Here is an 18,971-nt window from a genome sequence, read left to right as displayed (position 1 = left end):
TGCAATTTATAGACCAATAGATGAGATATTGTGACCCAATTTTTGTCCATTATTAAAACTGCTGCCTCTCCTTCTGCAAGGAGCTAGCCTATTTATGTCATCTAGTTTCCATGGCAACTGCACCATAGATAAAATCAGATGGAGACACAGGTTTCAAGTGCAGTACCAAGTTTCTCTTCGCAAATGGATGATGTGCCATTGCTGTTTTTATGGCGAATTCTGAACAATGGGGAAGAATAGGGAACTGGTTAAATTAACACATTATGTATGTAAGAATGGTAAAGTTAATAATTGTATAGGCCTAATGGTTCTCCCTCTGCCTTTGTCTGACTAATCCAGGAAGGAAAAAAGAGGTAAAGATATTGGAGTCCATTCATTAGAGTGTCATTCAGCTGACAGATCCAACAATCTTACACTTAACAATCTCAGCACAAAGCACATAAGCAGAAGAGCACTACACCAACACTCAGGACACTCTTTCCAAATAATCCAAAAGCATCAGTAAAACCCTGTCACTATTTTCCAGCTCCATGGCATTTACCAAAACAAATGTGTATCATTTTTAATTTAATGGTAAAAGTTATGGATAATAGATTGAAATATTTGTATAAGAATCTCTTGTTTGATTTTCTAACTTTCAGTTGGTTAACTCAACAATTTTGGGAAACCCTGTGAGGTGACATCACTCACTGCGTCCATCCTTCGGATTTGGCTTTGTAACTAAAATACTACGACTCAACAGGCTATTTAAAAAAAAAAAATTCCAACAATATCTCATGCGATCAAATGTACTTTATGTATTTTACTCACGCTCATATTGTAGGTCTAACTGAGATGTGCACATGGCATGAGCAGAATCCACGTGGATTAATCTCTTAAAATGGACTGATGACAGCATCAGCTGTGTGTTTATCACCACCTACCGGCCAAACACAGGAACTGCAGCACAGACAATGGCAGTATAATGGCAGCATTATCCATCCATTACACAAAGAACAAACTATTTCAATAGTGTATTGAAGTTACACCAGGAACATTTTTTTTTAAACAACTCGATTATATTGTGATTAAATGCACCTGTCTCCTTTTCCCCTTTTGAATAGTTTAGTAATGTCTCACTAATGACACTCCGCTGACGTCCATGCTCTTTTTTCGTTTAAATGCTAGAACCTGTACTTTCTGGGACTAAAATATAGCGATGTGAATTTCCCCAGCAGAATGACTTCACTTTAATTTGAATATACGCATTATTGCGCCACATTTGTGTCCCTTTTCCCTCCCACAGTTCACCATCTTCTACAGGAAGCCAGTGACTCTAATGCAAAGGCTCATAATGTCACACTCAGAGTATTCTCACTCAGGGCTGGTGCCTATTTCTAGAGTGTGTGCTCCATCACTTCTCTTGTGAGAAATTAGTCACATTTATTGTTAACAGTGTAATATTTTTTTGTCTGTGCTAAAAACTTCATGTTTCTTCATGCTTCTATTTATGTTTTGCCAAACTGTAATACTGTAGAAATACATTAGTGAAGTCATGTGGTTAAATAAAACCAAAATGCAAATAATAAATATATATTTTTACCACTGTACAGCAAATGCCTGTATCTTCATCTATCTGATCAGGCCTGATCTGAGACTCTCATCAGGTCATAACAAGGCAGAACAAATACAGCAGTTTATGACAAGAGTGAGATCACATCACTTTTCAGCAATATTTCCTCCATTTGAACAGTGTTAATAAAATCCAAATAGTCCAAATATGTTCATAACTGAGTTTATTTTCAAAGTCCTTCCTCACGGTACACACTGTAGGTCATCAGCGCTAACCCAGAGACAATAAAACAGTGTTGTGTGGTCAATGAACTCAGTAAACAAGGCACAGGGTGAGACTCACTCCTGTGCGTCTTGACAACAAGACATTTAAAACGCCTTAATGAAGGTGAACACAAAAAGTGCAAAATACTTACAGGACATAAGTTTAGAATTCAAATGTCACAACTAATTGTTCTTTGAACGCATGCCATTTTCTGTTGTCCAAGTTTTAGCCTGATCAGCTAGCCCCATTTCCCAAAAGACTGATTCTGGTTTTCAAGGCTGCATAAACTCATTGTCAGCTGGCACCATACATTCACAAAACTGGGAAATCCAGTCTGAAAACCTGAATTCATTTACTGTCTGGTGCATTTTAACTTTTCTGCTGCGCAACATCTCACATAAAACAAATCAAGCACTTACAAAGCAGGTAACCTCTAAGGCAACATGTGAACTAAAACCAAACTAGACAACTGTACAAGGAGATACTTACTCCATTTGTCCGTGGGGGCATTCACATACCAATAACATGAGGGATATCATACAAGAAAACATGTGAATAGAAAAGACAGATTTAGACACACAGAAACAATACTGACGTCATAGTAAAGCCGTGGAGAGTGACCTGCAGCCCGTCACTCCAGAGTTCATACAAGTCTGTGTAGAGTTGGGACACCTTTGAAGATGGGACACAGATAAGGATGGGGTTTGCATAAAATGGATCCCACAGCACCTCTTTCCAAACACTGCATAAGTCACTTTTTGCTGAAAAGATGTCTTGGTTTCACATTCTTGAAGACATGCAGCTACAGTACAAAAAGGCATCCACTGACGTTATAGATCTTCTGCCACCAAATATTAGTCAAATGAGCATTGAAAGCATTATTTTAAAGTGATGCTTGTGAAACTCTTTAGGGTCATGTAACATGTAACAGCACTGTTTTTCATAACCCACTGTGACTGATAGCCTCCTGATATACAAACTGTGATGGTTTGTTCATAGGTGAAAAAACACATAAACTAAAGCGTGGCGTTTCATCCTCAGTCAGTTTCGCCCTCTGTACCGTGTTCTGCCAGCTGCTGGAGAAATAAAAACATGATGATCCACTGATGAGAGCATGCAGCCCCCAGGCCCTGAGAGCAGCACACAGGGCTCCTACACTACTCACTTACATAATAAATATATATCTTTATTTTATCATTAAAATTATTTATTCTATTCCCTTTGATTTATCTGAATAAAAGCTAGTCAAACAATCAATAGACTGTTAGAGCGTAGGAACCCAGAGCATGTGGGACAGTGCCTTGCTCACTGGCTCCTCTCAGTGGAAGTCCATAAAACAGCAGCAGGTGATTGTTTGGTCTGCACCACAGCCACACTGTGATGATGTGCAAAGTTTCTTGTGAATAGGGATGGGACATGCGGCAGGCGCACAGTGGACAAGTCTCTATAGTGTTACAGTGCATAGTACAGGGGAAAGGGTCCCATCACGACGTGCCTTGCCTCTTCTGCTGCTGTACGCGAATCAGCTCTAGCTGTTTTTTGCACTTCTGGTAGTATGTAGACAGACTTTTGTTCTCCTCTAGCAGCTTCTTGTGCTCCTGCACCAAACGGGACGCGTTCTGCTGGTCCTTCTCATCCTGGTCCAGTTCAGCAATCAGCTCCTTCCTGGAAACAATCGCCACAACTTACCATGAGGCACACTACTTGAAAGAACCTTGTCTGGGAGTTATTAAAAGACAATAGGAGGATAGTCTAAATGACTAAAGGTTTGGTTCCACTATAATCTATATACACAGTGTTATAATCCTCTAACAAAGCGCTTGTAGTCCCTGACATCCCTGATAAGTGGAGCAGAGCCATTAAGTTAAATGAACACAAATACTGATGCCTCCTTCAGTATAAACACAGTGACACTGGTACTTAGTAACAGTGAAGCAGACTTACTTCCTCTGGATGAGCAGGGCAATCTCTGTTTGCACTTTCAGGTATTCTTGAGCCATTTTACAGTGCTGTTCAAACACTGCCATTGACTCTTTAGAGTTTGGACATGGGGCCAGGGGCTGCAAACAAGACAATCACAATAAATGTTTTTGGAAGTGAACTGAAATGCTGCCTGCTTCAATTCACACATGAAGGCAACTGTGCTATGTTTTAAATAAAACATGTAATCCATGTAAAAACAAGAGCAAATGTTAATTTTATCTTCAGTGACCAACTACAGCTTTTTAAACACACAGTAAGTGAAAGTACCTGCAGCTGGTGATCCAGGGTCAGATAGGCCATGGGGATGGAGTTGTCTGAGCCGTTGGTATCTAAGGAAACAGTGGGTCAGATTGGGCACAGTGTGTACTTATTACTACAGAACCACATGCTGGTACCTGTGGGGTCGTCAGGAGAGAAGTAGGCTCTGTTACTGGTCTTGTCGGAGGGCATCATCCGCACACTGGGACTGGATGAGCGGCTGCTGTTCCTGCTCCCCTACAACACAAAATAACACACAGTCCGGTCAAAAATGTCCAGTTAATGGCATTTAATACACAGAAACACAAGTGAGTTTATGAAATTACTCTATCATTACAGGGTTATCAAAAATTGGATACTAATTGATACTAAAACTTCTATTAAAACTAGAAAAGGTCATAGACTAGTATACACCCATCGACCACTATGGAACCTATCTGGACGGCTGAGAGAATACGCAGATGTAAGACTATATGTTACTATAAAAGAAAGTACTACGATTTAATGTTGAAAATCACATTCTATTGTAAAAAAAAAAGAAAGTCTTTTAAAGTATCACTGGGTATCGAGTCTATCTCTTAGTATCGAATTTGAGTTTGAAATTTTAGTGTCGTGACAGCACTATTACAGATCAAAATAATGTACAGATATGATATTAGGAAAACCAGCATAGTATAGCTCAAAGTTTGCAATTAGTCAAACTTGACAACATGAGTGAGTGTTGGACTGAACTCTGAATGAACTGACAACTACAAAGTGCTTTGGGTTTCTAGTCATGTTTGTAAAAGCAGCCGAAATGCTCGCAGCCACAGAACATGTCTCAAAGTGTGTCTGAGGAAAACGCCAGGCTTCTCCTCCACCACAAGCAGTTTGATCTTCCTTCAGCTAAATTTAAACCATCCCACATTCTCTGGCTTTCTCTCCCTGGAGACTTCAGGCTTTTGACAAATACTGCAGCGGATGTTTCTGAAGAGAATGTGAGTGAAGGATGAATTACAAATGTAGAGGAAAAATGACTAGGTTTCAAAAGAGCTGACTTCATACAGGGTAAAACAGTGAGATGTGTTGCTGTCATGAAAAATATAAAATAAAAAAAAAGCAGAATGTTTCTATAGGACTGTAATATTTTTTGTAAAACCTGTATGCACATTACATTGACCTTCACAGTGTTATACCCTGAAGGATATGCTAAGTAACAAAGCTTGTTAGTTGCATTACATACACATATATCAAAATACTGAATGCATATTAGTCCGAATAAAGCTTTTTAGATGCATTATATAATTCATATCACACAATGTTGCCTTTAAAGAGAAACTGTTATAATGAGTGAATAGTTAGTGCTTGTTAAACAACCTTCAAAAGGATACAGCATTCAAAGAATATATGCATTCAGTATAAAAATGGTACTTGCATGACAATATTCAAAGGATATATGAATTATTATGTTTTGATATGATATATGAATTATATAATGCATCTAAAAATCTTTATTCGGACTAATATGCATTCAGTATTTTGATATATGTATATGTGATGCAACTAAGAAGCTTTGTTACTTAGCATAGCCTTCATTCCCCCTTTTGACCTCTTCTAAGAGGTCAACCCTATATAGTTTTCCCTCATCATAAACTGTTTTACACAGAATTCAAATAAAATAACAAAACAAAACAAACAAAAATAATAATTCAGACTAAACACAATTTCCCAAAACAAAATTTCATCACAAAATACAAAAATTAAACTGGTGCTTCTATAGAAAGTAGAATAAAGACCTACATGTGTAATAGTTCATCATTAAATCCCAGAGAAGCATAATCTCTTTAAGATTGTGATGTGAACAGACCACACAGCTGCTCCAGCTCCTGGATGCAAATGGAAACTAGCTATTTAGCTATAATCAGGTATGGAACATCTCCATGAACATCTTTATGAGCTTACAGTCTCTGTCCCTTCAAATAAAGAGACCTAACTAACTTGATGACTATGATCCTCTGGACATACCGGACCGGACTCGTTACAGATGGCTGGCAGATCTTGGACAGAGCGCCTCCTCTGGGACTCACACGTGCCTGTGGAGGAAGCACAGCTCATCAGATGTACCGTAACAAGTCAACTTTAAAATTTAACTTTTAGGCTGGTCAAAAATCCAGAGTTTCAAAGAGACAATTACCGCACAGTTTACTACAGCACAACTCTAAATCTATTTCATTAGCTTAGCACACACAGCATAGGATATTCTCTATCCTTAAATGGGGATTTCTAGTCTATCTTAACTGCCCTTACTGCAGTCTCTACATAGCATATTATTGTCTGTTTGCCTCATGTTGCTAATAAATTTGATGGGCTAAATAGCAATGTTATGCTCAACATCTACATTGCACCACAGGCATTAGAGGCAAAAGGCCTAGATTTAAATGACAACTCAACAAAAGACGAATTTGTGTTCACAGCATTAGTGAGAAAATGATCATCAATCATTTTGAAAATACAAACATAAGATTTTAAAAGAATAATTAAAAAGGCACTTTTCTGCTTGCATTTGATTAACAGTACCAGATTGTACACTTCAAAATTCAGATGAAGAATGGACATAATCCAGAAGAGATCCCTGAACACAGTTGTGAGCTGAAGTTGAATGACAGATATGGACAGTAGTGGTGGAACAGCAAGCAGATCATCAATACTGCTACAAACATATGATGAAAGATAAGATTTTCCATTATGAGGATAAAACATATTTATTCTGCCAATGTTCCACCTCTACTGCAGTCCCACCACGTGTCCATGCAAGAGGAATGTGTAACATGCTCCAAGTGTGATTGCCCAAATTAAACAATTGAATGTCAAGTTTCTTATGGCTCCAAAATAGAAGCTAATTTGACCATCGTACCACTTTTATGATTAGTTTCACATCTGTAATAATAGCTTTGACCTTCAATGTGACAGAAATGAATCCTAATGACTTTGGCAAAGTTAATGAATGTACAGAGAACAAGTAGAAGATCAGCCATGCGCTCTGGTGCCCTTCAGGAAGAACAGGTGATGCACACAGCACACTCCAGCAAATAACCAGGTTCAGCAGCACCACACAAACGGTACAGAGGGAAGAGAGAGGGGTCATGGGTCAAAGGTCATCACATCTGGCTCCACTAAAACCTGCTTTTGTCTGTATAAAATCCTTTACGAGATTTTGCGTACAAAAGCATAGAATATGTTTCAGTGGATGAGGTGACAACTCCTTTATCCATGTTGATTGAAAACACAAAAGACATGAGTCTGCAGATGTGTGTCACTTCAAAATGTCTCTTAAGAGGGAAATACAACAGATAAGAAAAATGTTTTAAATTTGTGTTCATTTGTTGCAAACCTTGCGAAGAATACATTCAAATTAGAATATGTGACTAACTTTGATGGCTTAATCACTCACCTGTACAAGATTAATGCCACAATGTCTCAATTAAATAAAAAATGCATCTATTTAAGACTTTTCATTTGATAATATAAAGGGTATTAAAATGAGAAATTATTTTTTGTAAAATGCCAGTATTAGAAGTGACACACAAAAGTCATGTCGGAACAGCTCAGCCAAGACCGCTTCCTGACTACCAGCGGAGCCTGGAGGTCCAATGATACCTGTCACGACGATCTTGGGGACGTCCAGAATGGTGCCAAATGAAGCAGTTTTGCGGTGGCCTCGTTTATACTGCGGACGTGCTGCGGAAAACACAAACAGCTACTACACAGAGCATGCAGACTAACGCTGCATGTGAAGCTACACACATGCAGAGCACAAGGACATGCAGGCAGCATGCTCCCAACCAGACAGTCATACAATCAGACAGGCACACAGAGAATCTGCCACAGAGACGACTACTGTTGCACTGATTTGTAGTCTACAGTGAGTGAGAGGACAAAGAGGAGCAGTTCTATGACCAAGGCACCAGCACATTCACAGGGCTCTTAAACTCAAAGCTTATCAAATGAAATAAAAATAGCATTTGATTTAGTGTGGACGCAGAATACAGTTCGGGAAAACAATGGAGCGTTCCCATGTGGTCTGTGATTATGACTACATACACATACACGTAATGGGTTCTCTCTAGGAATTCTACTTTGCATCCAAAGAAATGAATAAGGCAAAACCAGAAACTAAAAATGAGTATTCATGAATGCAATAGTTTGACTGTTATATTTCTGGAGAGAGTGCACCAGGCTGAACACCCTTGGTCATTGGGATAAGCTGCAGTATTGGTGAACCTTAAAGTGAAGGAATCAAAGCTTACAACTTTCGAACTTCTTTAGGATTGAAAAGAAAAAAGGAAACAATAAAACCTGCTTGCAAAACACTTGAGCTACCAAAAGTTAAATATTACAAGTACTGCATTCTGAAAATAAATAAATAATAAATATTACAAATAAAATAAAATGCATTCAACGCACATTTCCAAACATCTTACAGGGGTTATAACAAATATCAATAAAGAACAGGGGGGGAACCTGGGAATTAACGCTGCAGAATTCAGGGAAAGCTGACCAGACTCTCATGCCTGGGGCGATCTGTGCCCTGTTCTGGTTCATATCTGTTGTATTTTACCTGAGGGTGTGAACGACATCTTTGGCTCCAGCTCGGACAGGTCTGCACTCATTCGCTTGTCGGAGATTTGTGTTCTCCCAGGTAGACTCTCCACACTGCCCCCTCTGGACAAAGGCAGGGTCCTCAGTGGGTCTCCCTGATGGTACAGAAAAGTATGATTATATTCACATAACTTTGCAGAAAAAAAACAATGTGTTTTATCTTTGCCTTTGGTCTGAAGTGAGGAGGGAACTGAGGCGTGATCTTAATGGTGTCGTTGCTCCCTTGAGAGTCGCTGTGCTCCATGTTGGCATCACTTTTGTTGCTTGTGTTGGTGCCGGTGTATTCCACATAAGAACCTTGAATAAGATAGAAACAAGCAAATGCATTTACACTGAACTTTTAAAAAATTAACAACAATCTAAAGCGTAAAAGACCGAATGACCAAAAGTACAATATCAAACTAGTGCTAATACATCATTGCTATTTAGTGAACAACACAAATTCTGTTACCAGAGCTTGTGGCAGAGTTGCTTTGGCCATCTGAATACTGGTAGGGGTACTGCAAAGGCTCATCTGATCCAGGGAAGTACTATGAGGATAAAAAAGAAGTTTAGATCATAGCATAAAGGCTTAACCAAAACATGTTAAGAGGGAGAAAAAGAAAAAGAAAAAGAGTACATCCATGAGGTGAGTCATGATCTTGACTATCTCTTCCATAGAGGGTCTCTGTGAAGGGTCTTTAGACCAGCAGCGCGTCATCAGGCTCTCTAAAGGCTTAGGCAAGTTTTTGATTAAAGGTGGTCTGGTGCCTGAAAGAAAATAGAAAAATGAACACACTCAACAATATAGCAGCAGATTATTTGAAAAAAAGTGAACAAGTACAAGTTGTGTTATGTCAGCAGTCTCCCGTTTTACTTGTGGATGTTCAATGTATGCAACTCACCGTTGTGCACGGCCCACATGATGCGAAAGGCTGGGCCTCCGATCTCATCAAAGGGTTTCCTGCGCGTGATCACCTCCCACAGAATGATGCCCCAGCTGAATACATCACACTTCTCGCTGTAATTGCTGCCTGAGAGAACAGAGACAGACCGGAGCGCAGCTTAGGTGCTTTTCAAAGCAGGGAAGTGATTGACAAAATGAACTGACAAAGTAATTCTCCATGGCACGTTAGGGGAGCGCACAGGAGCCTTTATGTGCGAGAGGGAGCAGAACGGATCTAAGAACTGCTGGGGACTTGCTTAATTATTGTGCTTATTAGAGCACCTATTTAAAAGCAGCATTTCAACCTGATGCAAATGACTTTTACAGAGTTCAGTGGGAGGGTAATGGTTCACTGTTGGATTACACAGGAGTTTTAGTAGAACAACCATATAATGTCTTGTTCAATATCATTGGCAGGGGCACTAAAGATAAAGACAAATACTTTTCAAAGGTTAAATTATGGGATTTATAGCTAACGCAGTTGCATGTTGCCTTTGCAGTTGCCGCGGGTATATGCATACTCAAACTCTGATTAATATAAATTTTTTGGAATTATAAGATGACACGTAAAAAGCCAAAGCATCTCATTTCTTTCTGAGCATGATCCTTTTGATCACTGACATTATTTATGTAATCTTAAAGATCCAGAACTCCGATTATAATCAAATTTTGGTGTGCACATGAACAAGGTTATTGTGTAAAAGAGGTTAATTTTGGTCTTCAAACATAATTTCCAAATAAAAGTTGTTGTTTTTTTTGTTGTTTTTTTTAGATCTGTTAAAAGATAATTTATTTAAAAAGGCCATTGTGTACAGACTTCTGGAGGTACACAGCTTCATGTAATTTAACTGTGTAATAAACTGTTTACAAGGTGCAAAGATTTGAAATGTATGTATATAAAGTCGAGATTTATATCACAGGGCATATTAAAACACATGGGAGGAAAAAAAAATAGCAATATGCCTGAGATTTGAGCTGCTAAACTAATCCAAGAACACATGCATTCCAGAATATTTGTGGAGGACTAAACCAGTATTTAGCAATAATCTGGGCTATTTGTTTTGTTTTATTTGCAGAAGAGATTATGCCAATGCGGACATTCAAATTGCAATTTTCATTTGATTATGGTGAATCTTTCAGTGCTAATTACCTGAGAACCAGGTGTAATTAAATATGAATGCCTTAAAATGCCAAGTCAGCGATGAACGTAGTAAAGCATATATACTAAACAAGATCTGTTGTGGTGAAAGATGAAAGCGCACTAGCCAAACCAAAGACAGATGGAATCACAAGCTACTTTGTTGTGTTACCCCAGATAGTCATAATGTTATGAGTTTCACAGAGTTCACAGAGAGGGCAGATGTGCACAGGAGCCTTGTATTTCAGTTCCAAATACAGTTAATGGTCAGACTTTATTCATTATATCTGCTCCCTCTCGCCAACAACATGCCCCACAACGCATTAGGATCCCAGATGGACACAAACTCCACAGCACTGTGTTCCAGGGGAAATAAAGCCACGGTAACTCTTCATTCATCTTAGCACAATGCCTCCCAATGTTCCACCAGTAAAAACAAGGTACTGATGATCAATCAGCAACTAATGTCCTAATGCAGAGAGCAGTGGAGGTAAGGTGAGAGCTGGGACACACGCGCGCACGCACGCACACACACACGGTTTTGACAATAATGCTGAATAAAGTGAATAGATTAACCACAACTTAATGACTAAATAATCTTTTAAACTAATTAGACTAATTTACTCATTAGCTCTATGTGGGTCAAATCCAGTTAAAATCTCATATTCAGGGGCCTTTCATAATATAAATATTTATCAAAGAATGGCTGCTAGATTAAACAAATTATTTGCAAAATATTTGTTACAGTCCTAGTAGATAAAGCCTCAGGCATAAGGAATGATGACTGAGAACCTATATTAGGCAGCTGAGGAAGGGAAAGAAATCTACACGTGTGAAACATTTCTACTTAGAATTCCAGTCATACCTTCAAATACTTCTGGGGCCATCCACGCTGCACTGCCTTTGTTGTTAGTCATGTGGGTCTGAATATCGCAGGCTGTTCCAAAGTCACAAATCTTAAGCACTGTGCCGCCGGCTACCAGGAGAAGGCTGAAACAAAAGACAATCAATGGGATTAAGTAACTTCAGTGCCATAAATGTGTTCTCAGCAAATTGTTCAGCATTATCTAAACTGCTTGGCCTACATTCTAAAGTGTATCACATACAATTGAAAAGACTCCCGCACTCTATCTTGCAAAAGGAGAGCTTTATTTTTAGAGGAGCAACATTTCAGCAACTAGACCTTCATACAGTAAAATCTTTCCTGATGTCACTTTAGATTTTGATGAGCATCACCTCTTCAACACACCTGGCAAGTAAAAATGTATTTGTGTGTATTTTGTGTGTTAGATTATTATTATTGTTTTAGGGAAAAAACATTTTCAGAAAGGGATTAAACTTAAAAAATAATGTCAATACTGTGGCAAAAAGCTATTGTTAAATAATTATAAGAGACATGTACTTGGGTGGTTTCAGGTCCCGGTGAATCAGAGCCTTTGGTTTCATGCCGTGCAGGTAGGCCACTCCCTGAGCACATTGTAAACACCAGCTCATGGCGTGAGACGCAGTGTAGAAGGGGAGGGGTTCGGCGCCATGCAACACTGTGGACCAGACAACATAACAAAATGAGACAGGTTCTGCAACAGATATGACCTATGACACACTACAACACACAACATGCTTCTCTTTAGGTATTACAGCAGTATGAACCTTTTCCAGTACCTAGCAGTTTTAACAGATAGATTTATATAAAGGACTGATGCATCTGAATAAAATAAAATTGTACTACTCCTGTATATTTATTGCCACACAGTGGAAGCACAGTCCTTAGCACATCTAGTGCAGTCAGTGGATACACATGCAGTGGAATATGGGAGACTAAGAGTGCTTTGCGTACCTAGGTTGTATGTCATTTTTTGGCTGCAACATACCTCACTTTTCATACTTATTACGCAATCTTTTCATCTTAACAATTTGATCTAGAAATTCCATAATTCTGTGTTTCAACTATTACAATTAGGCTATATTACTTTTTGGAGGTCTACACCAGAGAAAGATGACATACCATTGTACAGTGAACCGCCTTCAGCATATTCCATAACAAGGCAGACCTGAGAATAGAGAATTGGAAAAGAAAATACTTGTTATTCTAAAGCAAAATTTTAAACTCAAGGATTTACAATTTATAACTTACAGGATTATTGCAGGAACCATACAACTTCACAATATTGGGGTGGCTCACACGGGACAGCTGTCTAAGCTGAACAGGGGTAAACAAACATTAGTACTGTCTGTTCAAATCATTAACCAAGATAAACTATCATGATACTACTGTACCTCAACCACAAAGGCTTTCCGCTCAGATTCACTCTCAATAGTTTTAATGGCCACATCATTGCCTTTCCATTTAGCTTTACAAACAACCCCAAAAGCTCCTCTGCCCACCACCTAAAAGCCAACACAGTCAAAACACAGGGTTGACAAGATTTCAAGACAAATCAAAGCGTTTTTACAGTGTGGAAAAACATACCTCTTCCACTTCAATGTCCTCATAATTTATTTCCTCAAAAGGATATCCAGGTGGAGTTTCTAACATCTCGGCAGATGGTATAGTCAAAGACATTACTAGCGCTCAGCTAGTAAGTAACTTACTAAGAACAATAAAGAGTGTTTAGTAATATACAGTCTGCAGCTTCACGATGTGCCTAATGCGCCAATTCACATGACTAATATAAGGTCAATTATGCTTTCTGATAACGACACATCTATTTATAACTTCTTTGAAGAACTGTCTAGCTGGAAAACCTTTCCAAATGAATCTATAAGCCATGGACGAAAGCCAAGATAGCTAACTGACACAGCTAATCACTATTTGTAAATACAATTTGTACTGGGGGATTATAATCGATCAAATTACACCAATACTTAAAATATAATGTTCCAGAGTTTCTATGGGTTGTTTGATGTACTCCAATATTGTAGACGGCGCAAAATATTCCATGGTTTGAACTCACAGCAAGTTTGTGGGCTTGACTGGCCTTGTTGCTAACGGAGCTTTAGCTGAAATTAGCCATTAGCTCGAGTCCAGCCCTTCGCAGTTGACTTGTGAGCTGCTCCGGCTCTCTGGACATGAGGAGATCGTCCACTGCTCATGTGCGGGGAATCAGAGGGTCGTGTCCAGTGTTAAAAACAACAGTTGTAGATCCATATGACAGGAAGACATAACTTTTTCATAACTCATCTAACAGCCTGAGTGTATTTTTGTGCTTCGCAGGAGGTTCTTCCGGATGTGTGCGCTGCGCTATTCCGTCCCCGCTGCCGTCCCCGCTGCCATCACTCTGCACACACTCTGCACACACGGCAGAAATACTCAAGGTAAAAGAAATAACACATCTTTTTTTAACGATAAAGGCAAACAAGCACTCAACAACCAATATAACAAGCTATTAATAATATTTGCTTATGTCGCTTATTATGTTAAAATTAGTTCAGTACATTTTATTTGTTGATCAAATCCAAAAAGACAAACTTTCTTTTCCCTTACCGCAAAGAATAAATAAATAAATAAATAAATAAAATAAAAATAAATAAATAGAATACAAAATAAATATATAAATAAATACATCTGTTTTTGTTAGTTTGTTTTTAATAATAATAATAATAATAATAATAATAATAATAATAATAATAATAATAATAATGTGTCTAAAAAAGTAAATTTATTGTTGTGACAAGATACTGTTTCTGTAAGTAAACACCAAAAGAACCAACTAATAGACATTTGCAAAAAATAATCCTAAAGCGAGCGCAGTTTTTATTTGGCAGATATTAAGAACTGGGATTGTCAATCACACATTGCGAAAAAAAACAAACCCAAAAAACTGTGATAATTAGTGCAACACATAAAGACAAATTAGTAAAAGTCCTCTGTTCTTATTGCATGTAACACTCTGGGTGTAATCTACTGTTTCCCCATAGAAAGAACATGAACCAGCAGATGATCACATTAATGAGCATAAACTCATTAACCTTGGTTGGTTATTAAAGCAGTCATCTCTCTGCTCTCAGATAAGCATTTGAGTAGTTTGTCTTGATGTTGAGGGAGGTTCATGCCCAAGCCAATGCCCCCATGCCTGGCTCATATTGTTCATATCATTACAGACCTCACTGCTAAATGCTGACCTCACTGAGTATGCTGAAACAAATTACAGCATACGCTCAGGGTTGCTTCCACTTTGTGATCCACATTGACCCTGATTTGATGCATTAGCTGTCTTTCTCAAGCATCATTTGGACTACCAGTATTTTATTTATGATATTAGGGCTTTTGTTTATAAAGCGCTTGACAATAATTTTTGCCACTGAAATAAAATAAACATTCCTCTGCCTTCCCTCTTCAGTATTTTTATTGATTCATGGATGTTCGAGTATTCTTGTAGGCTATTATCCTGCATTCAAGATTTATTTTTTTTCTCTACCTACTACTCTGCACTTACTTCAAAAAGAAAACAAATCAAACCTATAGAGCAGTGAAATGCCAGGGAAGAGTTAGGTCCTATCAGTTCATGGAAATACACTATAACATACACACTGTATTGAATGTATTATTTATGTAACTCTAGGTAATGAACATTTAAAATTTCCAACATTTAGTGGGACCCTCTGAATCAGCACAGAGGAGGAAACAGTATGCTACATATAGTCTGTCTAATGTTCCAGTTGTTGATAGTTATCCCAGCACCAATACACTGTGATGTCACATTGCTATAAATAATTAAATACTTTCTTTTTGTGTTTCATTATTCCAGATGCCCTTCAGCCCTCAGCTTTGCCTAAGATGTCATGTCCTTATGCACCAACTTGATGAACAAACTGCACCAACAGTGGCTCAGGTACTTATTTTTTTCATCACAGTTCCCAACTATGTCTTAGCTGGAAACACTTTAACATATACACTATGTATTCTTATTCTACAGGCACGTGTAATGTCATTCTTCTCACTGCTGCAACTAATGATTATTTTAGTATTTGGTTAGTTGTATAGGTAGATTTTTAAATAAATTTTAATCCAATTAAAGGTTAAAATGTGTTGCGAACTTTCTTATGAAAGTTTTTCTACTTGACAAATCCATAACAGATTTGGTTATGCAGTGGTCTGTCCACAAGGTGCTGCTGTTGCACTGCTCTCAGACCCTGCAGTTCAGATGATAGTAATCAGACTTTCCCCTCCTGCTTACTACACAGAGCTGGTGCTTCATCTGTTTGTGTACCGCTGCCCAGGAATTTCTCACAATTACAACACATTCATTTATTCTCTTGTGTCGGCATCAGCACTCTCTCCTGCTCGGCAAATAATCGGCTTCCTGCGCTCGCTGCTATGATTGATTAGACCTCGACTGTGCAGCTGATCAACATTTGTCTTGTGTTTATGGCTTTTAGGCGCTGCAGGTTGGCGTTATGGATATCTCTGTCCCCAATAAGCCTTACATTGTTTAATTAGAGTGCAGAGAAAAAGAGAGCTTGTATTTTGCTAATATAAATTCACCCAAATCACCCTGCAACCCCCAACAAATAAACAGCCCAGGCTCAAGGGAGTACACAAAGTCATTCTGCAAATTCACTTTTACTTTTTTCTAAATGCTGCATTCACTTACACTGAATTTATTTGACACATAGAATACATCATCGGAGTAATATTCCCACAGGCTAATTACTATTAGTGTGAGCGAGTGTTTTAGCTGAGTGCATGCGCGGGTGAATGCCCATGAGGAGCCCTGGCACGAGTCAAAGAGCTGGGAGTGTCTGATGCTAAGCGGCTAGGCTCCTGTGGTGGGACTGCGGCAATACTTGTGTTTAAGGTATAACAAACAGGCTCCATTTGTAAGAGGGTCCTGCTGCTGGTAGTGTCCCCCGCTGTGTGACCTCACCTGAAGATGTCTGCTCCAGGCACAGGAAAGAGGGGAGCCAGGAGGCCAGGGGCAGTGTGTGGGTTATGGTCTCTCTCCCTCTACACTGGAGGAACTGTATACTTAGAAGTCTTCTCATTGTGGTGTAACCCGGGTGTTTTTCCGCTCCCCTTGGCCTTGGTGCACTGTCTCTTTAAATGGGGCGCCACACCACGGCTCGCGAGTGTTGTGGGTCTCGGGAGTGTCTGAGCTGCTGCAGGTAGGCATTTAGTCCTGTAAAATTCACTCATCTTGGTTTAAACCGATCTCTAAGTGCCTGTTACGCCATCAACCTTTCTAGATGCCTCCTGCTGTATGACGATGTGCTGAGAATGACTATTAAGCGGAACTGGTGAGTGCTGACTTATTGTTGTTTGGAGCTACGATGCTAACGCTAGCGCTCCTTTGAATTAAGTTACGGACCTGTCAGCTGGTGCTGGCGCTAGCTGCACTCGTTCCTACGAAGTATTAGACGATCATTTCTTAAAGTGCTATATTCTGTACTGGTTGAAATGCATTAATATATTTGCACAGGATTTATTGATATTGTCCACGTAATGTTAGCACTGAAATTGAGTGATGTTTACCATTGAAAACTTAATGCACTTTGAGTTATTGTGCTAATGATATGACAAAGAGTACTCTGTGATGGAAGAAATATTTATACATGTACATGGATTTTGATTATGATGATTATGATCATTATGACTAAGTATTGTGATAAATTGTTTTATTGCATTACCTTTTGTAACTTAACTGTAATACATGGTCAATGATATTACTTATTGCTGGTCCTGCTTTGTACAGGCCAGGTTCCAGTATTGGATGGCGAGCTAGAAGGCCCCGAGCCTGGACATATTGAGTGCGCCCGTCCGCCGGTGCGGTAGGAGGCGCTGCAGCCACTCCCCACACACACCCACTTGCACACACGCACACTAACAACCTCCGCTGGTGGATTGTTTGAACTTTGCGAGTTTTGCACAGACTGAAACCCAGGTTCACCAAACTTGACGATCTGAACTCTTTGTGCGCCTAAGTGGATCTATGAACTCTTCTTTCACAGCAACGTGGATTTATGAACAATACTGCTTGCGCCCCTGACCTAAACAACTCTATAAATACATTGGACCCATTTTATTTTTGTTTTACATCACACACCTTGTAAATTATTGTACATAATGTCTTTGTCGATGGCACTTCTGTAAATAATCACAGCTGAGCTCAACTTGCACATCTGAGTCTGGTTTTCATTTAACACACCATCTTCCTCCGAGCGAACCTACATCTTCTGATACTAGCCCATTTCATTTTTCATATTGCTGCATTATACATGCTACATAAAAGTGGCGAGCTAGCCAGGAGTCGAACCTAGAATCTTCTGATTCTAGGTTCGACTCACTGTCACTGTCACTGTCCAGCCATCACGTCGACCTGCCTTCCCCCAGCCAAAGCCTCGTTACTGCTTCCGGTGTGGCGAAGATGGACATATCCGGCCTCAATGTGAAAATGAGCCAAATTCCGCTCTCGTTGCTCATAAGAGGAAACAGTTTGCCAGAAAACAAAACCCCTCCACCAGCCATTTAAACTAAGTCCGGTTCCTGTTGTGGGGCAGACAGGAGCCAAGGGGGATCAAATCCGTCCCAAGAAAGAGAAGACGACGACCGTTAAGTGTGCTGAGGCGTTACAGTCCAAGAAGAAGACTCCTATCCGTCTTCCAAAAGGACTGGTGGGCTCAAAGTGCTCCTCCGTCATCCATGTTGCAGGACAAAGTCACCATTGTCTCCTGGATACGGGCTCACAGGTGACTACAGTTCCAGTCTCATTTTATAATCAGATCCTTAGTGAACAACCAGTTAAGCCACTTTATAACTTACTTCAGGTGGAGGGGGCAGCCGGTCAGGCAGTGCCGTACCTGGGCTACGTCGAAATGATGATCACATTTCCTAAAGATTTTCTTGGAGCAGAGTTCAACATTCCAACCCTAGCTCTGGTTGTGCCGGATGCCCATTCTGATTGTCCTTCGCCAGTTTTGATCGGCATGAACACACTAGAATTACTATACGAGCAGTATCTCGCCAGTGATGTTCCCGACTTCCAGCCAGCTGCCCAAGGCTACTGTGCAGTCTTGAAGCTCCTGCAACTGAACCATCAGCAGAGCCAAGTGGGTTGTGTCGGAGCTGTGAGGTTGCAGAGCCAGACTCCAATTTTAGTCTCCGTTGGTCAAACTATCGTTTTGGAGGGCTTCGCCAAGATAGACATTCCATCTGCAGGCCAGTGGGCCGTGATTGAGCACCCCACCTCATCACTACCTGGTGGACTGTGTGTTCA

The 18,971-nt window shown here is 39.6% G+C and overlaps 1 protein-coding gene and 1 long non-coding RNA gene across 3 annotated transcripts; one reads left to right on the top strand and one right to left on the bottom strand.

The window, feature by feature from the left end:
* Positions 1-1,759: 1,759 nt before the first annotated feature.
* Positions 1,760-14,024, bottom strand: map3k7 (mitogen-activated protein kinase kinase kinase 7). Of its 2 annotated transcripts, XM_033990694.2 has the most exons (18): positions 13,713-14,024; positions 13,229-13,349; positions 13,036-13,146; positions 12,893-12,958; positions 12,764-12,809; positions 12,161-12,299; positions 11,624-11,748; positions 9,580-9,708; positions 9,315-9,445; positions 9,147-9,225; positions 8,862-8,992; positions 8,655-8,790; positions 7,694-7,774; positions 6,062-6,129; positions 4,195-4,294; positions 4,067-4,128; positions 3,761-3,876; positions 1,760-3,481 (listed from the first exon to the last, which is right to left on the bottom strand). In XM_033990694.2, the coding sequence occupies exons 2-18, from the start codon at positions 13,319-13,321 to the stop codon at positions 3,301-3,303; spliced, it is 1,794 nt and encodes a 597-aa protein (XP_033846585.1). In that variant the 5' UTR covers positions 13,322-13,349; positions 13,713-14,024; the 3' UTR covers positions 1,760-3,300. The 2 variants fall into 2 exon arrangements, with proteins under 2 accessions (XP_033846585.1, XP_033846587.1); XM_033990696.2 differs by lacking the exon at positions 7,694-7,774 and having other exon boundaries at positions 13,713-14,001.
* A 2,736-nt stretch (positions 14,025-16,760) lies between these two features.
* On the top strand, positions 16,761-17,940 carry LOC117393071 (uncharacterized). The gene is made up of 3 exons (XR_004543103.2): positions 16,761-16,863; positions 16,945-16,995; positions 17,451-17,940. It is a non-coding gene; the product is annotated as an uncharacterized LOC117393071 (long non-coding RNA).
* Positions 17,941-18,971: the final 1,031 nt, after the last annotated feature.

This window comes from Periophthalmus magnuspinnatus, chromosome 24 (genome assembly GCF_009829125.3).
Source record: "Periophthalmus magnuspinnatus isolate fPerMag1 chromosome 24, fPerMag1.2.pri, whole genome shotgun sequence".
Lineage (NCBI taxonomy): Eukaryota > Metazoa > Chordata > Actinopteri > Gobiiformes > Gobiidae > Periophthalmus > Periophthalmus magnuspinnatus.
Note: the sequence above shows the minus strand (reverse complement) of the source record. Positions and strands in the feature narration are given on the sequence as shown.

Excerpts from the sequence above, each read along its gene's own strand:
- map3k7 (XM_033990694.2), bottom strand. The coding sequence starts at position 13,321 with ATGTCTTTGACTATACCATCTGCCGAGATGTTAGAAACTCCACCTGGA. Across the intron at positions 9,709-11,623 it reads GGCCCCAGAAGTATTTGAAG|GCAGCAATTACAGCGAGAAG; the intron begins GTATGACTGGAA and ends CTGTTCTCTCAG. Across the intron at positions 4,295-6,061 it reads TCTGTAACGAGTCCGGTCCG|GGGAGCAGGAACAGCAGCCG; the intron begins GTATGTCCAGAG and ends TTTGTGTTGTAG.